Here is a 21464-nt window from a genome sequence, read left to right as displayed (position 1 = left end):
ACTACCGTTTCACTACATGGTAAGTTTTTACCTCTAATGCTGTCACCTATCCTACAAATAAACCAGATTTTCACCTTTCAGACAGAATAGTTTGAAAGATTAGGAAAAGACTGTGTGCAAAATGACATAAATACAAAAGAATTTTTAATCCCCCCCCCAACATTACAAATGAATGTAATAAAGCAAAGGACATAATGACACCAGACAGTAACTGATGAAGAAAAGCATAATGGAAAGAGCATAAAAAGCAGTACTCCAACATGTTCCCACACTCAGAGAGCACAGGTACAGGTAATCTGTAACATATGCAATACAAGATAGTTTAAAAATAATGTTTCTTGAATGATCAGCAAGAAGTACCACACAGCTGAAATCAAGAACATTTAGTGTTTTTCTTGGTGTGATTTATCCATTTAACTTCTAAGACAACACACTGGTAATAAGAACAAACACTTTATGAGTGAGCAGAGAAAAAAAGAAAGTACCGAGCTTTTCAAATATACATCATACAAAATTTCAGTGCTTCCCTGAAGCACACTTACAGTTCACTGTAAATGCACTTTTCAACTAAGTTCTCTGTCAACTGCATGCAGTTTGGTTTAACACCTTGCATTAACATTTAGCATTAGCAAACTATTCATGCCAAGAGTTTAATGACCATTGTTAGAAGCTGATTTAACATTGAAAACACCTCACACAATGTTTCAGTTAGCACTTCAAGTACTCTACAATTATAGTTTCAGTTACATACACAATTTGCAGTACTAGAAGCATATGGAACAATGACACCAAGCTAGGGGATGTCAGGTCAGTCAAGGCACACATTCAGGCCACTGAAAAGCAGTAACTATAAGTGAGGAAAGTTGTATAAACATAAAGCACTCCAAAACTGTCCCTGCTGACATGCCTGTGTGACTGTTTATAAATTATAATCAATGAAGAAAGCAGCAGGAATCCCTTTTAATTGCACTGATGATTTTACATCAGGTCTTACTGTAGAAATACATCATATGGATGATGCCATAACATCTCATTTTGTATTACGTACTAAATGGTAGATCTGCATATATGCCCAGATTCAGGGAATCATCAGCACACAATAGCCTTTAATCCTTGACTGGATTGAGGAAGGCGAAAGAGAATTATAGTGAAAAAGGAGGCCTACAATAAGGCTGTCATCCTTGGGGCCTGCGGAAGGGATCATTCCTTCTGTCCCTCCCATTAGCTGTCACGAAAGAAATACTATACACTCTTCAATTACTCATCGAGGTTTAGGGGACTTTTTGGGAAAGATGGGAAGGACCCTTCCATTTATTTTTTAGAAAGAGTGGAGAAGGAGTAGCTTCCTATTACAGTGTTTTCTTTCACGCTCACTATTGGGCTCTGTGATGCCAAACAAATGTTTTAAGATAAAGCTAACCCATGAAGTATGTCTAAAATTGGTATCATTTCTTGCTCATGACAGAAATCTAAGATTTGTCGATAATTCAGCTACAAATCTGCACCTGATTGACTCCAGAAACTTTTCTGATAGTTCCTGCAGATTGGGAAGTTACTCCAGAGACACAGATATGAAAGAGTACGATTAGCCTGTTTCAAGAAAAAAACTTCCATTATGATAGTTAGCCTTGGCTGAGCACCCAGGATAAAATTCCTTCACAAGAAACAGTGAATAGATCCAAGTGAAATTTCTCAACTTCTGAAAAAACCCTTTATGCCTTCTCACTAGTTGGGAACTCTGATAGAAGAGAAGGAAATGAGATCCTTAAGGGAAAAGCATCAGTAGAAACCCATCTGAAGTTTTCCATTTAAGTTTGGGATTATCCCTTCACAGTAGCTTGTTTGCTCCAGCACATTCTTCCTCCAGGTTATACCTTTCCACTGCTTAGGGAAGATACAAATGATGCAATTTCAGTCAGTGTTGATATTATTGACAGTACTGTGAACATCAGTGAAGTGTTATTTCCCACTTGGCTGTAACAGTGAATTCCACAAGCAAACAAAGCTTTCAGACTTTGTAATACAGCATACTGATTTTGCATGTATTCCAAACATGAGCTTTATCTTACTAACTAGGAGGACCAGAAACAACCTACTTAAAAATACAAAAATACAACCAGCTTTGGATTCTGTGGAAACTGTGAACACTGGTTTTCAAAATACACGACAAATTTCACTATGAACAGAACAGATCTGGTTTTAGCCCCTTCGCGTACAAGTAGGCAGCAACATTACATTTTCTAATAAGGACTGAAGTAATACACAGAAGGTGACTATCAGCAACAATATGAACCAGTATGATTATTGTACAGCTCTTATATAGTATTTCTAAAATATATTCATACACTGAGATACAATCATAGACTCTTACCTGGATATTATCAAATTTTAATCCAGGCATGGTGAGATTCTCTTTATCTATGAACACGGTGCTGTATTGTTGTGTGGCAACTGAAATTAGAACATTTCTGGTTTCCTCACTAGGAAGCCAAGCATCATTTCTTCTATCTAGTTCACTCATATTTAAAGCTGTGGCAAACGGGTCATCACTCCCAGCAAAAACAGCTTGGATTTGTGAGAATGGCTTGGGGGACTGAGTTATTTCTAGAGACGATGAAGCACCACCTGCTTCAGGCCTCCCATTTTGCACAGAGAAAGTAGGGTTAGATGAAGCACAAGAACTGTCTCCACCATTAGACAGGGAGGACATTTGTTCTGGAACTGAAGAGCTTGCATTGGGATTACTAACAGAAATAAAATTGGATGTGGTAAATGAATCAAAAAAATCAGAGGCTAAAGTATTAGTGTTAACGCTATCACCGAAGAACTTGCTTAAACTAGGACTTGGTTGAACCATCTGTGGATTAGACTTCATTGGTGTCTCAATTATACTACTAAAACTGGGAGATTTTACCATCTGAGGCTCAAAACCGTCAGGTAGGAACAACTGTTGCTGGGTATTAACATTGTTTGCTTGGCTGAAGATGGTACACACAGGAATAGGCTCAGGGTCTGAAGACTGTTTGCTAGTATTGGGTGATGATATCTGGTCCTCAGGCTTGCTTTCATCAATATTATTTGGTTTTGTTTCAACAGGAATGTTGTTTCCCAACTTTGGTTCCTCCTTCACTGCTTCCTGAATTAATTCTTCCTTTAAAGATGCCTGATCATCTGTTCCAATCTCAGAAATGTCTTTCGGGGTTTCTTCGTGTTCAGTTTCACTCTCGTTACTTAAAAACTCTTCTTTATCCACTTCTGCTTGTGTTTTTTGATTATCTTTAGCTTCCATTTGTTCTACAATCTCCTGGAGACAACCAAGTTCACCTGTGTCATCTTCACTGTTGTTTGGAGAATCTGAAATAATGACACTCTCCATCATTTGTTCATTAAGTTTATCTACAAAATTATTTGAATCTTCTGACACGGTTTCATTCCCTTCAGACTCAAATTCATCTCCACCAAGATCGATAGTTTCCTCATGAAAGAGAATTTCTTCCTGAGCTTTCTGTTGAACTATGTCTCCTCTGTCGTTTTCATCCGAGGTGCTCTCCGCATCCTTAGCATTACTTTCATTATTCTCCATGGTAGCTGAAGAGGGAAAAATCCCACCAAAACAAGTATTAGTTTTATTACTTAGGTATTCCTCAGGTGTCACCCCGAAGCCCCTAAGTACCACAAAAATACTGAAATTCTTGCTTTAAAAGTATAGTAATTTCACCATTTCACATCTTTCATTTAATGTCTACCCACAGAATAAATTAATTCCTAAAACAGTCTTCTCTATCCTTTTTTCCCATCACAAAAATACTGGGACTGAAGAGCAAATACCTCCCACCAAACGAAGACAAAACGGTATTTGCTCTTCCACTCGCAAAGGCCAGCTCGGTCCCCGTTTAAGGACGGGACAGGGCAGGGCGGTTGACAGCTGTCACCAGCGGGGGGTGCCCAGCCCGGGGCCGCCCGCGCAGGGTGCGGGCCGCCACCGCCGCTTCCGCCACCCGCCCCGGGCTCCCGGAGAGCGGCCCTGCCTCCGCCACCACCGCGGGGTCCCCGCGGCCCTGACCGCCCTGTGGCGGGGCTGGGCGCGGCCTCCCTCACAGCCTCAGCCCGGCGCAGCCCGGGGGGGCCCGCCGCCCCCTCTCCCTCAGGGCCGGGGCCCCGAGGCTGCCTCAGCACCCGGGCGCCCCTTAGGCAGCACAGCAACCGCGCCAGCCGCCCTCCCCTCGGCTCTTCTTCCCCTCCGCTCCGCTCGCCTCCCCTCACCTCACCTCACCTCACCTCCGCGCCCGACGACGACACCCCCGCTCCGCCACCGCGCCGAGCGCCGCTCCCCACCGCGCCTGCGCCGCGGGCCGGGGCGGGCAGCAGCGCGCCTGCGCAGACGCACCTCCCGGAAGCGGCGAGCGACGGGCAGCGCCGAGGGCCAGAAAGGGTGGCGGGGCAGCGGGGTGCGCCGCACCGTGTGGGGGGCCGCTATGGAGGACGATGCGCCGGTGATCTATGGGCTGGAGTTCCAGGTGGGTGCAGGGGGAGACGGAAGGAGGGCTGGCGGGTGACGGTCCTACCTGTGGGGAGGCGGCGGCTGCGGGGCTGGGGGTGTGGTGGGTAGGGGAGTGCTGGGGCGGGCTGAGGGGCCCGCTGTCGGGGAGACCGGCGGCCCCTCAGCCGGTACCGGTGGCACCGCTGACTCTTGGTGGTTCTTGGCACCTGCCCGGTGGTGGTGGGCCTTTTTAAAGCGGCTGAGCCGGGGCCAGGAGTTGGTCCCTGTTCCAAAACTTGCTGTTTCCAGGGCCGCTGCGGGGGCAGGGGCCGAAGGCGGGGGTCGCTCCCCTCACAGCCGTGGGCAGCTCGGCCGGTGGAGTCCTGCTTTGTCACCCGTCCCTGGCCCACCTCTGGAGAGGTCTTCGTCCTGCTCTGGGGTGGCAGGAGAATACGGGCAGACTCAAAGAGATTCTTCTAGTTGTTTGTTCCTTTTTAGATTTTTTTTTTTTTTAAAAAAAAAAAGCTTCTGTGAGGCGAGGGCATGAAATGGTTTCTGATGAGTTGCAAATCTTAGTTCGTTCTACCCAACTGTAAAGCTACTTTACTGCGTTCAGTTTTGGGCCCCTCGCTACAAGAGGGACATTGAGGTGTTGGAGCGTGTCCAGAGAAGGGCTACAAAGCTGGTGAGGGGTCTGGAGGACAAACCTTATGAGGAACGACTGAGGGAGCTGGGGTTGTTTAGCCTGGAGAAGAGGAGGCTGAGGGGAGACCTTATCACCCTCTACAACTACCTGAAAGGAGGTTGTAGAGAGATGGGGGCTGACCTCTTCTCCCTGGTGACAAGTGATAGGACAAGAGGAAATGGGCTCAAGTTATGTCAGGGGAGGTTTAGATTGGATATTAGGAGACATTTTTTCACTGAAAGGGTTATTAACCATTGGAATAGGCTGCCCAGGGAGGTGGTGGATTCACCATCCCTGGAGGTGTTTAAAAAAAGGGTAGATGGGGCACTTAGGGACATGGTTTAGAAGTGGCTCTTGTCAGGGTAGGCTAAAGGTTGGACTCGATGATCTTAAAGGTCCCTTCCAACCTCAGCAATTCTATGATTCTATGATGTTTGTGGGGTCTCTTGCTGTGGGTTCCATGCGTGTGCATTTGTTCCATTGGAGAAATCTGTCCATAATATTGGTGTTCATGGCTACATGGAGATGGGACTGCTGTTGGACCATCTAACTTAGGATCTTATTGATCATCTTAATAGAGCAATGCAGGTCTTTCAGTTAATAAAGTTTCTACAAGTTCTGGGAGAATAACCACCTAGGTATGGGTGAGAGAGACCCTAAAATATGGAACCATTCTATGATTTGTTCTCACAGTAAGGGAACAGCTGTTACGTGTTCTCTTTGGCAACAGCTGGTTTATCATCGTTGCCATTATAGCAGTAATAGGAGGCGCTGTGTTTCATCTGCAGCTCACAGAGCAATGTTTTCATCATGTGTGTTAATATAAATATGTACGCATGCACTTTCTTTTTTAGTCACCTTTACCAAAGTGCTCATAGAAAGTAATATACGAAGGTTCTTTCTAGCAGGTTTTGGTGTCCTGGCTACTGAGTTGTATGCTCTGTAATACTGACTATACCAATAGATCTCCTTAGCAAATTGTATACTTGGTTTTTCTCTTGTATAGGAGGTAGTGTGTAGTATTCATCTTTACTAAATGTTAAATCTACTGAAGTCTGATAATATGCTATATTTTTGTGATTGGCTAGAGGTGGCTGTAGCTCCTACTTCAAAATTAATAAACTTATATTCTATTCTGCAAAAGAGATTTAAGTATAAATCCTTTACTTAATAAATTCTATTATATATGACCTACTAGAAAGAAACTATAAGTCTTCAAGAACTTTGGAAAGCAAGTCTGTGTGTTGTCTGGGACCCCCATGGATCTGTGTCCCCCGACCTCCCCAAATCATGCATCTCCTACAGACCTCTTCTCCTTTCCTGCAAAGTGTGTAACAGGGCTGTCTGGTGGGAGGATAAAGCAAAAGTGCTAAGAGAGTGGCTGTAATCCAAGGGAATTACAGTTAATACAGATCATTTAGAGAGAAAGTGGGGAAAGAAAGGATGGTTTATGGCTAAGTCGGAAAAGGAGCATAGAGATGAAGGTTCTATTTCTGATCTGCATTAACTACCAGTGTGGCTTTAAAACTAATTGCATGTCTGTGCTTTCTGAAAAAGGCTCAGGTGGAGACATTTAAACCTAAAACTGGTATGCTTTTTCCAACTTGCGTCTCCAGGTCTAGTAAGAAAGATTATTATTCTTTTTAAGCATGGCGTCTTCTGCGTTGCTAGATAGTAATGGCTAGCTGCATCATCACAACTGCTTTTTTCCAGTGTGTATCAGAAGCACTGTGACTGAAAGCATCTCTTCAGACAAATTTTTCAGCCTGGCTTAAACAATTTTGTTGGTGTTTCTTATGTTTGGGTTTTGGGTTTTTTTTCGTTATTTCCAATCTTTACTTCAGCTCTATGTCAAGCTTCTTCAAAGTTGAGATATGAAAGGATAAAGTATTTAAAAAGAGGGAGGGATCTTCTTACTCTTGTTATGAATAAAAATTATATGTCACAAAACCGTGACATCTAGAAGCTACATGAGGGATTGCAGACTAAGAAGCTACATGTGGCTCCAGTAGTCAGTAAGAATCTGTCTGTGGCCATTGCCAGAGGAAACATACTTGTGCAGATATGCCTTCCATCTGACCCAATGTGGCCAGGCCCAACATAAAGCTGATTCCTCCTAGGGTGCTATCCACCTGCTAACTTAAAATGATTTCTGTACAATTTATGTTCATTTTCATGTGTAAAACGTGTTTTGATATAACGGCATAAGTAACGTAACTTAGAATAATAAACAAATACATATTACTCTTTTTGAATCCAGTTTTCATCAAAAAAAGGCTTAGCGTAACAGGGAAGTCTCACTTAGACGAACCACATCGCTCACAGTTCTAACATATGAGAATGGAAATTAAAGATACAAACCCTGATACAAACCCCAAACAATACAGCCATGTATAATTGCTTAGCATGTGTAACTGCTGTGCAAAAAGTTTTACCTTGTAACAGTGAGAAATGGTTTGGGGATTTTTTTTTTTAGCTGGGGTTGGGGGGAGGGGAGTTAAACATCTAACAGCAAAACAAGATTAAAACTAATGATGAAGTCAGTTTTCTGCATGATTAGTTAATGTTTTGACCTGATCAGTTCCCCTGTTTTACTAGACATCTGTAACTCTTTCTGCTGTTTATAAAGTTCATATAACCCAAAAACTGTAGTTTCCCAGGGTGGGTTTTTTATCTCTTCAGTGTGTCTGTGAGCCATATGAACATTGTAGAGACATACGAAATATGTGTGAATTTTAGGATGAGTGATTCTTTTTGTGACTTTTTTTAAAGACAATATCCCACCATAGTTGCTCTGATCATCCAACTCTAGTGAAAATGAGAAAATTACAGGGGAACAGGTGGTGAGTGAAAATGCGAGATGCTGCTTAAGTTGAGGACCGAGTGGTGTGACTGTGGATCATGATGATGGATACAGGGAAACAGCAGTAACTGCACAATATTTCAATACTACAAGGTTGTTCTTCTAAAAGGAACCTTGATAGGCTTCACCAGTATCCTGAATTATGAGAATGTGGTAAGTGGGGTCCCAAGGGTACTGCTAAGTGCTATTTTTTGTCAGTGAAATTACATACTTATTGCTTGTCCAGTGTAGAGTTGACCTATGTTTATTATCTAACCTGGAGGATACAGTATGTTTACCCTGTGTTGAATAAGGCTTCATTTTCAAGTATTCACAATTTTCCCTATCCCATTCTTTGAGTGTTTGAACAGTGATGTTCTGAGTAGGTGTATAAGCACTACTGAATGCCTGGAAAATGTCTGGAAATACTGTACTGGCTTTAGTTTAAGGTTGACTGGATGATGCTTATACCCCTGGAAAAGAAGTGTATGGAGGGGTGCTTTCCAGAAGAGGTGTTTGGCTCAGTTGCAGTGCCAACTGTGATTCTTGAGGGGACAGCCTACATCTTGCTTGTTTAAAGGCACGTAGAAGCTAGCCAGCATCATAGGGGGAAGGAGGAGGAATATTGCTTGTTCCAGAGTGTGATAATTATGGAGCATGTGTTTGGCATATTTAATGGATTTTGGGGATACCACAATACTGAGCTGAAATTCAGCCAAATACTCCTGAATGCCAGATATCCCTACTGCATGTTACATGTCAAAAATACACAGATTCGCAAGGGAGAAGCATAAGGAGCAAGAGGGAAGGACAGCAGAAAGCCTGCTAGCTGACCGCAGGGCCGTACTACACAAGGGCAACTCCAGCTGCACCCTGAGATGGGGTCTGGCTGAAGCAGGCTTAAAAAAAGTGCACTAATGCTTTGTCGGAGTTTGTTTAGTGCATTGTGGTCCTGTTGTGCTTATTGAATAAGCAATACTTGGCCCATACTGTATTGTCAGTTAGCTATTAAGAGGTTTTATGAATCTGAACAGAGACTATTGATTTTTAGGACTTTCTTGCGTGTTTTCAAGAGTAAGACGAAACTTTCCATAAAGCCAAATGTATTTCTTATTCTAAGAGTCTTAAAACAGTGCAAAATAACAACCGAAATAGATCGGTCTCAGCTCTCATATGACATGTATGTATGTATAATATCAGTATGTATTGAGAATACCTCGATTGACCTACCTTTGATCAAGTAGAAGGCAGGTGAAGATTTATTAGGAGGAGGGAAAAAAGGGGACTTTATCGGATGATGTGTCCCCCTTGTGCAGTATTTGGGGAAACCTCTGCTGCCTCAGCCTCAGCTGTGCTCTGAGTATGGGAGTGGAGCAAGTGTGGATGCTCTAGCTCCTACTGGCCCTGGAGCTCTCATCTTCACTGGGAGAGCTTTTCTGGTCTCTTGTACGATAAGAGAGAATGGTCTAAACAGAATGAAGGGTATAATTTTGATATCGCTTTAGAGATGGTTTTGGAGGATTTATTTTGAAAATTTAATCAGTTCAAGAAACTGCATGATAATGTCTTAGTGAAATTCCTAGTTTTTGTCTTGGTCCTCTGTCTAGTCTAAGATTACTTGCCCCATAAATTCCAATCCTGTATATTTTAATCCAGGCTGAGTGTCTATTCTCTCACTTGTTTTCCTGTCTGTCTCTCTCTTCAGGATCCTTCTTGAGAGCAGCATTTCAGTTGGGATGAGTTCTTGTGGAACTTCAATCTAACATACTGTTAGCTTTAAAGTTCTACTAGGGGGAAAAAATTGCTAAGTGGCAAAACTCTCTGAAATAATCCCCCAAAGATCCTCATAATACATGAAGTGGATTAGATGGAAACTGTCTTTTAGGACCCTCAAGCAATTAGCAGGATCTTCTTAATGTTAGGTATAGTACAGACTAAAGTCAAAATGAAAACACAGTTATATGAACTTGAAGGAACTATTAAAAGATGATTGTTACCATTATGGTAACATGGTAAATGAACAGTGACAGTGTGAAAGTGGGATTTCTAAGGATGATTGTGCGATGCAAGGTTTTGTGTGAGGGTTGTTTTTGTTACTGTGCGGGTTTACAGAATCTGTCAGTCTTTGGAACAGGGTCAGGGCACTAAATATGTTAGTGGTGGGAATTCTTGTGCTGCGAAAGACCTGGAGAAAGCAGCTGTCTGAGAGCACTAAAGGGCACCTGGGCATGTGTGCTGCCAGCCTCTTCACTCATAGAGTCACTGCAGCTTATTACAGTTGATGATAGAGGGTATCTACTGTGGTGGGAAGAACAAGGCTGTCCTACCTAAGTAAAAATCAAAGTGTACCTACTTGGAAACTGAAATTATGCCAGAAGGCAGAAATAATACTCATGACACTATCAGCCCAGGGCTTCTTTAGGGGTGGGGAAAAAACCCTTGTATTTTGCCTCCAGAATGAGGCATCAGCAAAGCCAGTCCTTTTCCCCTTCCCTTCTCTGTTCCCACCCTCCCAAGTAGCAGTATACTATTTCTGGTTTTAAGCATAAGCAGATGGTCAAATAACTTGAAATTCTGCTTTGGAGACTGCAAGCCAAATACCGTATCCTTTACATTTTGTATTGCAAGTTCACTGCTTGTTAGTACAGATTGATTGTATGAATTTCAACTGACATGTGGGTTGTAGAAATTCTTTTGATTGTATTACACTTAATGCAAATATTCAAATGTTGGGGTCAGTGTATGTTTTCTTGTTTGCTGATACCAAACCAGTGCAATGCATCAGCAAGACAAAATATGTATTGAAGGAGTACTGATCCTTTTTTCTTTGCCCGTTAATGCCCTAAGTAGTAAAAGTCTAATTAAAAAAGAGATTTTGTGTATTTGACTGGTATTTCAAAAGACATGGAGAAAGGAAAGTTTCAGGAGAACTTATGAGCAAAGTGTGAGATTCTGTGCATTATGGTTGCATAAAGCACTTTAAACCAACCTTCTTTATCTTTTTGAGGTTTGTAATTGTGTTCCTCTGGATCATCTCTTGCTGTTGTCAAGGTCCCTTCTCTCTGCAGGCTCTGTTCTATTTCTTTCTCTCAGAGGTTTTTATTATTCTGCAGATGGTCTAAATTGTCACAGTAAGATAGAAGGTGGTCTTTGCCCAGCATCACACAGAGCTTGGTGTAGACGTGGGCATGATGCCAGGTCTCCAGTTAGTTGTTTCTGCATTCTGGTACAATGATTGCTGTTTCTTCTGCTTTGTCTTTATATTGCTATTGGCCACACTTGTATTCTAGGTTTTTGCATGCCCTTTGCATTGCATAAATAAACGTCTATTATATCTAGTAGCTGCAGTCATGAGGCGGGAGGCTTTTGTGAAGGATGTTATTTGCAACCTGCTCTGACACATTACAGTACAAGATGACAAACTTAAAGCACTCTTCTTGATTTCGACAGCACTCCAAAGTCAGTTATGTTGTTCTTCACAAGGGTTAGTCAGTGTCTTCATAGCCTGTTGAAATAACTTCTGTTTCTCTAAAAGTAACTCAAAATAGACAAAATTAGACATATCTTTGTGCAGGAGACAACTAACAGTCCATTGTACTGTTATTTCTATCATGAATCAGATCTTCCTGATTTATGAACACTTGATGATTTTGAACCTTGTATTCTGTGGATATTGTAGTTTTTTATGACAGAGAATAAACAGTAGTGTGTTTCTTGTTGTGAAATATGTTTAAATATTTTTCTTGGGCTTTTTTTTTATTTTTTTTTCTGCAAAATGGGAAATAATTTTAAAATATTTTAAAGAAGGGATAGAGTAACATGCATTGACATAATTTTATTTTGGGCACTTTGTGTCTAACCTAATGCATTTTTGAAAGCAGCACTATAAGACTTACTCAAAAGGCTTTAAAAGGGGTAAAAACCCCTTTATTTATTTTATTGAAGGTCCTGGAGGTCTCTTCTTCTGTTTGACTTATAGAAACAAGAGAAGCTTGCTTGATTGAAAGAGATACATAGCTGTTGTCTTATTTCTAGTGTTTTCTTCAAAATAATTGAAAGCATATCGGAAATGAAAAGGAGCTCTTGCCAAAGATCTGCAAATGTAAATTCTGTTCAAGACAAAAGAAAAGCTTTTCTGCAATCTTCTCAGTGAACTTTAGTTGTTTCTGTCAATCAGAAGCACTGTCTAGGCTTGTTGTAGGTAAGTGCTGCATAAATAGGAGAGTACAAACAAATCAGGATGGATTCACACTGATCTCTGATCTGCATTTGAGTATGTTTTGAACACAAACTACTCACTGAATCATGTTCTCTAGTGTTGGTTTTTTTTATATAAATGTTATGCTACTAGCCTATACTTACCAAACTCATTGCATTTTTTAACTTCCTATGTTCAATCTTAAGCAAAATATTACATTGTCTAATTCACACATTTCAGATGCAAGATAAGAAGTATCTGCTCTGTACAAGTTCAGAGCTTATTCTGAAAAATTAGTTGGTTTTTATTGTTACTGCCAGACAAGGGCTTGGATTGCTTTGCCGTATTTAAGAAAAATCAAATCTCTTCAAGCTGCTATTCTAGAATTAAATTGTTCTAAATTTATGTATTGTGATATAATGGATTTCAAATATTCCCTTCCAAGCTTGTAGTCTTCTTTCTCATATTAATTTTAAAATAAGTTTCAAACAGGACTATATTGAAGACAAATGTTCCTGAATCCAGAATGTAATCATTAGCTAGCTGCACAGCAGGGTAGCATGCTAGTAGGAAGGGCCATTCAACTGTTACCTGTAATTCTTCTGAAGTATTTGCTTGCAATACAGGCTTTAATGTCTGAAGAGATCTGAACTATTTTATGCCAAATAGGATGTGTATTGTAAAGGTTTCGTTTTCTGTTTTGACAAAAAATTCATATTGAACAATATTATTAGGGTATCTTTTGCATGGAAAGTAGTGGATATTCCTCACAGTTAGCTTAGAATTGCTAAAAGTGCCTTTGAGTGTTAGTTTACCTCCCACTTATTCAAAATTAGCCAAGAGAGTCTGCACTAATGACTACTGCAAACTAGCAATTGTGGGTTTAGTTCAAGCTATACTTTATTCTTCAATGTCTCCCATGGCCCTTAACTGTTTTGTTTTGCTTCTTCCAAGACTGTGGTTGGTGCAAGTTGAAGAAGCAACCCAGAGAGCCTAGCGTTCGCATTAACGATAATACAACAAAATGATAAGATTATGACAAAATTTCAATAGGTGATTAACAAATTATTTCTCCTATCATTCAGGCAATTCTTGTCTCTAGTGGCCTGGTGTGGAAAAAAAAGAGTTTGGTTTTTAACTTTCTTCTCAACTTGGTGGTTAATGGCAAGAAAAAGAATTCAGTGTTATGCGAGCATCTTTAGTCTGAAAATTTCTGCGATAACATCGTCTTTCTTGGATATTGTAACTAATGTATTTAAGAATTGTCCACTGTTCTAAGGAGTTTTTTTCAGTTGGTAAAGGAGAATTAGTTTGGAAGAACTGCTATAATATTGAATGTTATCACTGTTACAGTGAAGGCCAGATAATGTATTTAGCACCTGTGTGTTCCACGCACCTCACAAATGTGAGAAACTGCACTAAAAATGTATTAAGCAAAATAGACATAAAGGCAGGAAAGTCTGCAGATTGTAAGAATGTAATGCTTAAAATGAGAATTGATATGTAAGCTTCAAGATTTTTGCTGAAATTAATCAATTGTATTAATTGGGCGTTTCTAATAACTTTCTTCTTCCCTAGGCACGAGCTTTAACACCTCAGACAGCAGAAACGGATGCAATAAGATTTTTGGTTGGAACGCAGTCTCTTAGATATGATAATCAGGTAATTTTTCTGTACAATGTCAGATATAACTTTTTTCCTCTTTTTTTAAACATTATTCCAATATTATTCCTCCTCCTTTTTCCCCCCTGTTGAATTTGAACTTCTGTGAGTAGAATGTAAAGGTGTCAGTAAGAAATGTAGGTGAAAAACTCTGTGTGTTTTCTGAAAATTAAATTACTCTTCTAAATTGTATGACTAAATCAGATTGGTTTAGTAAAGGAACTGCCATATTTTTGTTAATTTATATCTGTAGATTCTCTGGAGCATCTTTAAACCACAGGGATGCAAAGTAAAACAAAAGTCTTTAAGCCTTGATTGCCTCTAATGGGACTCTGGCTACGCGCACAGTTCTGTGTATGTGAAGCTTCATAAACTGGATTTTTCATTATTAATTGTTGGCAATCAGCTGTGTCCTTTCTGATGATAAGTTTAACAATTTAAACTAAAATTTGAGTGACTCTTGTGGCTCAATTTCTATTGTACTGTCTCCTCTGCAGATAAGAGTACAGTACTTTTAGTTGCACAGCAATTTTGTTTTGTGTGACTAAATTTCAGTAAATACCTTCATACTGAAAGAAGATCTTGAGGCCAGAAGAACTGGAAAGCTGTACTAAGTGCAGGTGGTAAGGCTTTGGTAGCAGGGGCGCTGCAGTGGTGGCATCTGTGAGAAGTCAGGGGTTGCCTGTGCCAGACATGGCTGGCTCCAGTGAGCCAGTCAGCCTGGTGGCACCTCTGAAAATATTTAAGAAAGGGGAGAAAATGCTGGCTGGAAAGAGGAGGAGGGAACAAAGACTGAGAAACAGCAGAGGAAATGACAGAGGTAAGACCAATGTCAGGAGGAACAGAAAATGCTCTGTGCTCGAGCAGGTATCCACTGCAGCCTGTGGAGCACCTGTGCCAGAGCAGGCAGATGTTCCTGAGGGAACCATGGCCCATGAAGACCCCACACTGGAACAGAGGAAGAGAGATGGAAACAGCATCGGAGGGAAAACGCTATGTGCTGACCATAACCACCACGGCCTCACACCCTGCTGTGCCCCTTGAAGGGGGTTGGAGGAGTCTGGAGCGAAGTTAAGACTGGGAAAGGTGGGAGAGGTGCTGGTTTAAAATTTGTCTTTTCTTTCCACTAAGCAAAAAAGTAATTACATTTTTATTTTAATTGGCAACAAATGAGTTAATTTTACCCAAGTCAAGCCTGTTTGGCCTGCAACAGTAATTAGTAAGCGATCTCCCTGTCCTTAGCCCATGAGCTTTCTCATTCCTATTCTTTCTATTTCCTCCCCCTCCCCTGCTTGAGGAGAGCAAGTGGCTAGGTGGGAGTCTGGCTGTGAACCAACACCCGCCACAGAAGCCCCTAGAATGGATACGGTCACTGTGCTGAAACTGGTCTGTAATGGACTGCAGAAACCAAACTCAGAACCATAGCTCTGGGAGATGTGACCTGTCAATTTCCACTGAGGTTTTGAGTTTGTTACTCAATGGCAATACTGGATGAGGCTCAAGGAAAAAAATATTCAAAGGCATAAGGGGGATGGAGTATTCCATTTCGTTACATTTCAGGTAATACCTGAGGCCAGTAACAAAAAAGTGGCAAACCCAAACTTAGTTAAGAATAAATACACACAATTATATTTTTGATTGTGCTGTCTTGGATTTCTTTAGACATTTGTTTATTATGTGGTTTTCTACTGTGATTTCTATGTGGTTTTTTTTTTTTTACATCTTGGTTCAACTAATTTAATCCTGATACAAAATTGTAGTTGGATAACGATTGTCACTTATCAGTTGATATCCAGCAGATTTTCAATAATTTAAGTGTTCTGTTTTAGTAAGTTGATTGGGCATATACTACGAGTTTTAGAAATATTTACATATATTTCAGCTCTGTTGAGTATGCTTTTCTTTTTCTGATAAATAACATTAATAATAGAAATGCAGGACGCTTCCTAGGGTATTAACAAATGTTTGGGAGTTATTGGCCTTTAGCTGTGCCTCAGGCCATCAGCTCCTCTCAGCTACTTGCTAATCCCCATGAAGTGCTCTAGGCCGCAACTCATTATTGCTTCATTCAGCACTAGGTTCTCTAGATTTGCTTAAAAACTTTTTTAGTTACCTAACCTAACTTACGAGCTGGCTTGCAACCTCTAGTGCTTGACAAAGCACTGCACAGTGAGAGGTTTCTTAAGCAGCACCATGATTTCTTCCCTTCTGGTCATGGACAGGTATAGTGCAAATGAAAGAGCAGTAGTTGTACAGCTGACACAGTAGCTTCTGCCTCGTTAAAGTTTATTGCTGTATGAAGCAATTTAGGCATTCACAGGAGATCTGGTGAAAATATTTTGCTATTAATACTGGTATTTAAAAGCAAAGGAAAATGTTTGTAAGATTTTATATTCTGTCAATATTTGACATTTTAACGGTGTTGCAGTACTTGGCATTTGGTCCTCATAACTTGCTGGGAATTGTTTAAGTAGTTTCTCTTTGATGCACAGTGTTCTACACAGCATAGTTTTGTAACTTCTGTCCTCAGTACTTTCCTTGTTAAACTGGGGCTTTCTATACTGTTCTTAGTTTGATGCATTGTCATTTATTCTTTTCTCATCTCTCTCATTCTCGTAACTCTTCAAGTTATTTTCAGTCGTGCGTTTTAGAACCTAAAAGACTTCATGGTTTACTGTATTGCATGGCATTGTATAGGCACAAAGCAGGGCATTGGGCGAACTAAAACACTTCTTCTGTCTCAGCTGCCCATGAGTGCCTGATAGAAGAAAATCAATTATGGAGATTGCATAATTGAAGAAAAAGAGATATTTTGTGTTGAAATGGGTTAGTATAAGTCTCCTTTCCTTAGTAATTTCCTTTGCAATTAGTAATTCCTGCAGATTTTGAGGAGAACTAAATAGGTATTTGTTTTCATTCAAATCTCACTACTTTTTCCTCAGTACTTAAACTTGTGTTCAGTGGGAATGTTTCCCCATGTAATTAAAGCAGGTCAGTAACTCCTTTGTTTAGTTACTGGTAATAAAACTGGTCACTTCTAACAAGATGTCTTCTACAAGGATCATGTTCCACAAGAGTTATGATGACACGTATCATTAACCGTTCCACTGCAGTCATGTTGAGAAAGTTCTCTGTGTGGACTTAGCTTACTTACACGTACCGTTTTCTGTATCCTCATTGATGGTATCCCTATGCTGCACTAACTAATTTTCTGTAATACTTTGTAGCGAAGATGTGTGCAGTGATTTGGTAGTTAATTCAGTAGACTTAATTCATTATGATAGGATATCTTTAGGTTTTTTCTTTTCATTGTTCACCCAACTTTGCTAACGAATTGTTAATGAGGATACAGTTCTCTAAAAATTGTGGATCTTCTAGAATGTATTTGTTCACTGTTGTGCTTAGGGGAATTAGCCCCATAAGTAAAATTAGTTTTGTATGTTGTGCCAGGCTAGGATCTTTCTCAATTTCTTCGATTTATGAGGCAACTATAGTAAAACAACTAACTAAAAAAAGGGAGGAAAAATGAGAGTAATGAAGACCTATTTAAAAATGAACCCGCAACAAACAAAAATCGAAAACACAAAAAGCAAATCTAGCTGTATGTCATTTAAAAATCTTTTCTATGTATTTAAACATTATTGGTTTTCTTAGTCTTTCAGTTCAACTTTTTTTCCCCACATAGTATAAAAAGTATTAAAAATTTATAATTGGTACAGATATGCGAGTGCTGAACTCTCAAAGTTTCTTAATGAGGTTTAGAGTATTTGTTTCAAATGAGAGTCATTTCCCTCTCTCCCCTCCTTTCTTCATAGGATGTTTGAATTCGATGATGTGGATACAGAATTAGTGCAGACATTTAGACTAAGGATTGTAGTGTTGTTATTTCTGTTTATTGCTGTAAGAAGTGTTGAATTGCAATGCGAGTGACTGACTTACTATTAGCCACAAAATGAAAAATGAAAACCTTCAAGCTTTAAGTTGCAAAAATGAGAAGAATAAACATGGTATTTCCTCAAAACAGGGAAATGGCTTGTATTTTTCTAGACAGGTATATCCTGCATGAAATCAATGATGTACTAAATTGTTAGTATAACAATTAATTAAAGTAGATATCGGTTATAAAATTCTCATTAAATTGTCCTGTGCAGTCTTCGTGTATAATTAAGACCCACAGGAAAACATTTGAAACCCTAATGTTCTCTTTTATTGTATTTGCAGATTCACATCATAGATTTTGATGATGAAAACAACATTATAAACAAAAACGTTCTCCTTCATCAAGTGGGTGAAATTTGGCACATTAGTACCAGTCCTGCAGATAAAGGTGTACTAGCAACCTGCTACAATAAAAGTGAGTCCTTTCTAACCATGATAAACTTGTTTAAGTGTTTCAATATTTTTTGAATGTGCAAAGATTGAACATCTAGCTGTGTATAAACACTTTAAATTGGAATTGTCAACACAAGCATTTTTCAGAAATGTGCCTTTACCTGTACCTCATTTGTCTCATATCCTTAGGTCATTTTGGTTAGAAGTCTACTTTTGCATTCATGTCAAGAAAAGCAGCAAAATAAAAGTATTGCTTGCCTGATTAATGCAAGGCATGGCAAATAAAATATATTCCTGTTATTTTAGGCTTCATTCTTTTTATTGTTTTATATGTTTGCTTTTGAAAGTGGAAGTAAATGTCTTTCGAAACAGCATCATGTCAGCATCAAGCTCTCTTTAAAATTGCAGCTGAAGTTTATATACAATGTTATTTGTCATATGTTTAATGCAGATATGAGCACAGAGTAAGTTCTTATCTAAATATCTCATCAGAAACAGTAGTAACGTTCCTTGTGTAACCTGACACTAAGTGTACAGCCATTGAGATTAAGGAGCTCTGCTTTTCTTAGGTGAGGCAGGTGTGAAGACTTTCTGTCATGAGGCTTGAAAAATCCACTTGCGTTACTTGGGGAAGGGAGTACTTTTTCTCTCTGTCAAGGAAGAAATCTCTGCTGTCAATTGGTATAAATATTATTTCTTCTAGTAAATATTAGACCATTCTTTCAGGAAATACAATCCAATATAAGAATAAGGCAGTGAGTTTCAGACTTCTTGCGTCTGTGGACAGCTGCAGAGACGTGAATTTCTGCTGCCCAATCTTGTGGCTATGTTAGAGAGAAGGCTCCAGGGTTGCTCGGTTCTCCTAGATCTTTTGGATTGAAATGAAAGTGCTAAAATTTGAATTTCTTTCCCAAATCTTAAGTGAATCTTTTAAAGGCAATTATAGAAGATAAGTAGAGTAATAAAGAGCTTTTCCTTTTTTCTAAACTGAAAATGATTGTGGGTACTTTGACTGAGAGAGTACTGAAATGGTATTGGGCTGTTTTTTGATTACTTTTTACTCTCTGGTTGACTTGCTGGATTTAAATTCCTCACCTTGCCAGTGATCCATGGAGAAAATGAGAAATCAGTAATCAGTCCTGAAATTCTGAAGTCATCTTAGTAATTTTCTAGCTAGTTGCAGAGGAGAATCTGAGAAAGTTGTCTGAAGTCTCGTGTAAAGAAAACCAAAACAAGTTTCTTTCTCTAGCATTTATGAGTTGATTGCAATTTTTTTTTTCCTTAAAGAATATTGTGCTGTGTGGAATAGCATGAAACATTTTAAAGAATTTACCTCTTTTTCCCTACATAACTGAACAACAAGGTGATGCAAGACAGCTTATCAAGTCCAGTATTTCATGTATGTAATGTACCATTTAATGCTAACCAGTTTTAATTTATTCAATTTGTATCTATTTTTGAGCTCAAGTATTGTTCTAGAAAGTATGGTGAAACCAAATAATTTTATACTCTTTTCTCAAAAAGGCCTATATTTAAGTTTTATGTTCCTTATAGCACATTATAGAAATTCCTTATAGCAATATGCATATTAATTGAAAATTTTCTTTGGGAGAGAGCTTATTGAGATTTCTGGAATTGAGCTTCTGTCCAAACACTCTTAACTTCTTGATTTCCATTATTGGACCTATTAATTCATATGCATGTTTTCTTTTCCAGCTTCTTTATGTTCTACATTTAGCTTACTCATTTTCTGAAGATTAAGCTTTATTGTTTGTACTTCATGCATCTTCATTTAGAATCATCAGCCATAAACTTTCTGCAGAAAACAAGATTGGATTCTTAAATGATTATTGATGACTCTAAATAGCAACGTATAGAACAGAAAGCACACAGCATGGGGTTCTAATGATAAGGAATACTGAGTTTAGCAGGCAACTTATTTCAAGTAGTAATGCAACCAAATTAAGCAATCAAAACCTTTAAAGCTCTTATGTATTGCATTTATTTAGTTATTTTAAAAAGACTCTTAACTATTTTCCTCATTGAAGTACCAGTCAAATGAGATGATGCTGTCAGGAAGTCGTAGGTATTTTGACCATCTCTTGTGTCAGAGCCCAGTACTTCTGGCAAATCTGGACTGTTGTTGAAACTGGGAGATTGAAGAAATGTGATGTGTGTTAATTATTAATAGCTATTTTTGAAGTCGCTTAAATAAGTGGTGAAATATGGCATTGAGGAAAAGTGGAATCATGTACATTTTGCATTTCATAGCTCATTGAAGTAAGCTAATGGAATAGGGTGAAGCACTCAAAAAAAAAAAAAATCAAAACCCACACAACAAAAAAAACAACTTTGAAATTTCCTCTTTTATATTGGGAGAGATGCTGAGTCTTCTTTTACTTTCTCACACTTACAGATAGTTAGCATAACCAAGGTATGAATAAAGTCTTATGTTACTTCATGGGGGAAAAAAAAAAAGTAGTAGGTGCAAAAAAAACCAGAGCACTTTTTTCACAGCTCTCCTGTTCTGTGTGTTTTGTCTGAGAGAAGTATGCCTTTCAAATAGGAATAATGTATATAATAGGGTTTGTAACAATGGTTGAATTGAAAGAGTAATACTGTGTATCTACTTTGAAGAGAGATTTTGAGTCTCGATTAACTTTTTAAAAGCATTTTGCAGCTACTAATACAGAAAAAATATTGATTCCTGAATAATTTGTTTGATTGGTTTAGTGCTTCTGTCGTCTGGATTTGCTATTCTTCAAACCACAGGTTAATTTTTTTTCTAGAGATGACTTATGCAAGATACAAGATTTCTTTTTAAACATACTTTCCCCAGCTTTTAGCTACTCTTCCTTTTTTTTTAATTGCATATTTTAAAATACAGTGAAAAATCTTTCTGCAGTATCCAGTTGATATCATCCCCTGTAATGTTATGGAGACATTCAAACTCTTTTTTACTTAATTAACTACTTGACAGTTAATACTGCTGCCTCAAAAAGTCAGAGATGATGCTAGCAGTCTTGCTATATGTTTCGAAATACAAGGGATCTGATGTTATTTACTTCTGTTTTTCTCTTTTAGGGATAAAAGCAAAATAAAGTAATACGCAAAGATTTTTGTTAATTTCTGATGAGTGCTAAGAATTGCATGAGGGAGAAGGATACTCATATTCATGCTGCTAACAGTAGGTTATTTGTGGGGTCGAGAATCAAGTGGAAAGTTGTAAGCCCTCTGTGTGTGTTTGAGAAGGATGCTGATGTAA

General features: G+C 39.1%; 2 protein-coding genes across 10 annotated transcripts in view; one reads left to right on the top strand and one right to left on the bottom strand.

Moving 5' to 3' along the window:
- TRAPPC12 (trafficking protein particle complex subunit 12) overlaps positions 1 to 4368 on the bottom strand; it is a 53567-nt gene extending 49199 nt beyond the window's left edge. For 3 of the 8 annotated variants that reach the window (XM_074581761.1, XM_074581765.1, XM_074581767.1), the window contains exons 1-2: positions 4274 to 4359; positions 2372 to 3588 (exon numbers count right to left, since the gene is read on the bottom strand). In XM_074581761.1, the coding sequence (XP_074437862.1) occupies positions 2372 to 3583 (1212 nt within the window). In that variant the 5' untranslated portion in view covers positions 3584 to 3588; positions 4274 to 4359. Of the gene's footprint in view, positions 1 to 2371; positions 3589 to 4263 lie in introns of all 8 variants that reach the window. The other 5 variants (XM_074581763.1, XM_074581768.1, XM_074581764.1 and 2 more) reach the window with 4 other exon arrangements.
- The window catches only part of EIPR1 (EARP complex and GARP complex interacting protein 1), an 88978-nt gene continuing 71869 nt past the window's right edge, over positions 4356 to 21464 (top strand). The window contains exons 1-3 of one of the 2 annotated variants that reach the window (XM_074581771.1): positions 4356 to 4517; positions 13784 to 13867; positions 18089 to 18221. In XM_074581771.1, coding sequence (XP_074437872.1) covers positions 4476 to 4517; positions 13784 to 13867; positions 18089 to 18221 — 259 coding nt within the window. In that variant the 5' untranslated portion in view covers positions 4356 to 4475. The remainder of the gene's footprint in view (positions 4518 to 13783; positions 13868 to 18088; positions 18222 to 21464) is intronic. The other variant, XM_074581769.1, reaches the window with a different exon arrangement.

The sequence above is a fragment of the Larus michahellis genome, chromosome 3, assembly GCF_964199755.1.
Source record: "Larus michahellis chromosome 3, bLarMic1.1, whole genome shotgun sequence".
NCBI classification, from domain to species: Eukaryota; Metazoa; Chordata; class Aves; order Charadriiformes; family Laridae; genus Larus; species Larus michahellis.
This window is presented reverse-complemented; position numbering and strand designations above follow the sequence as displayed.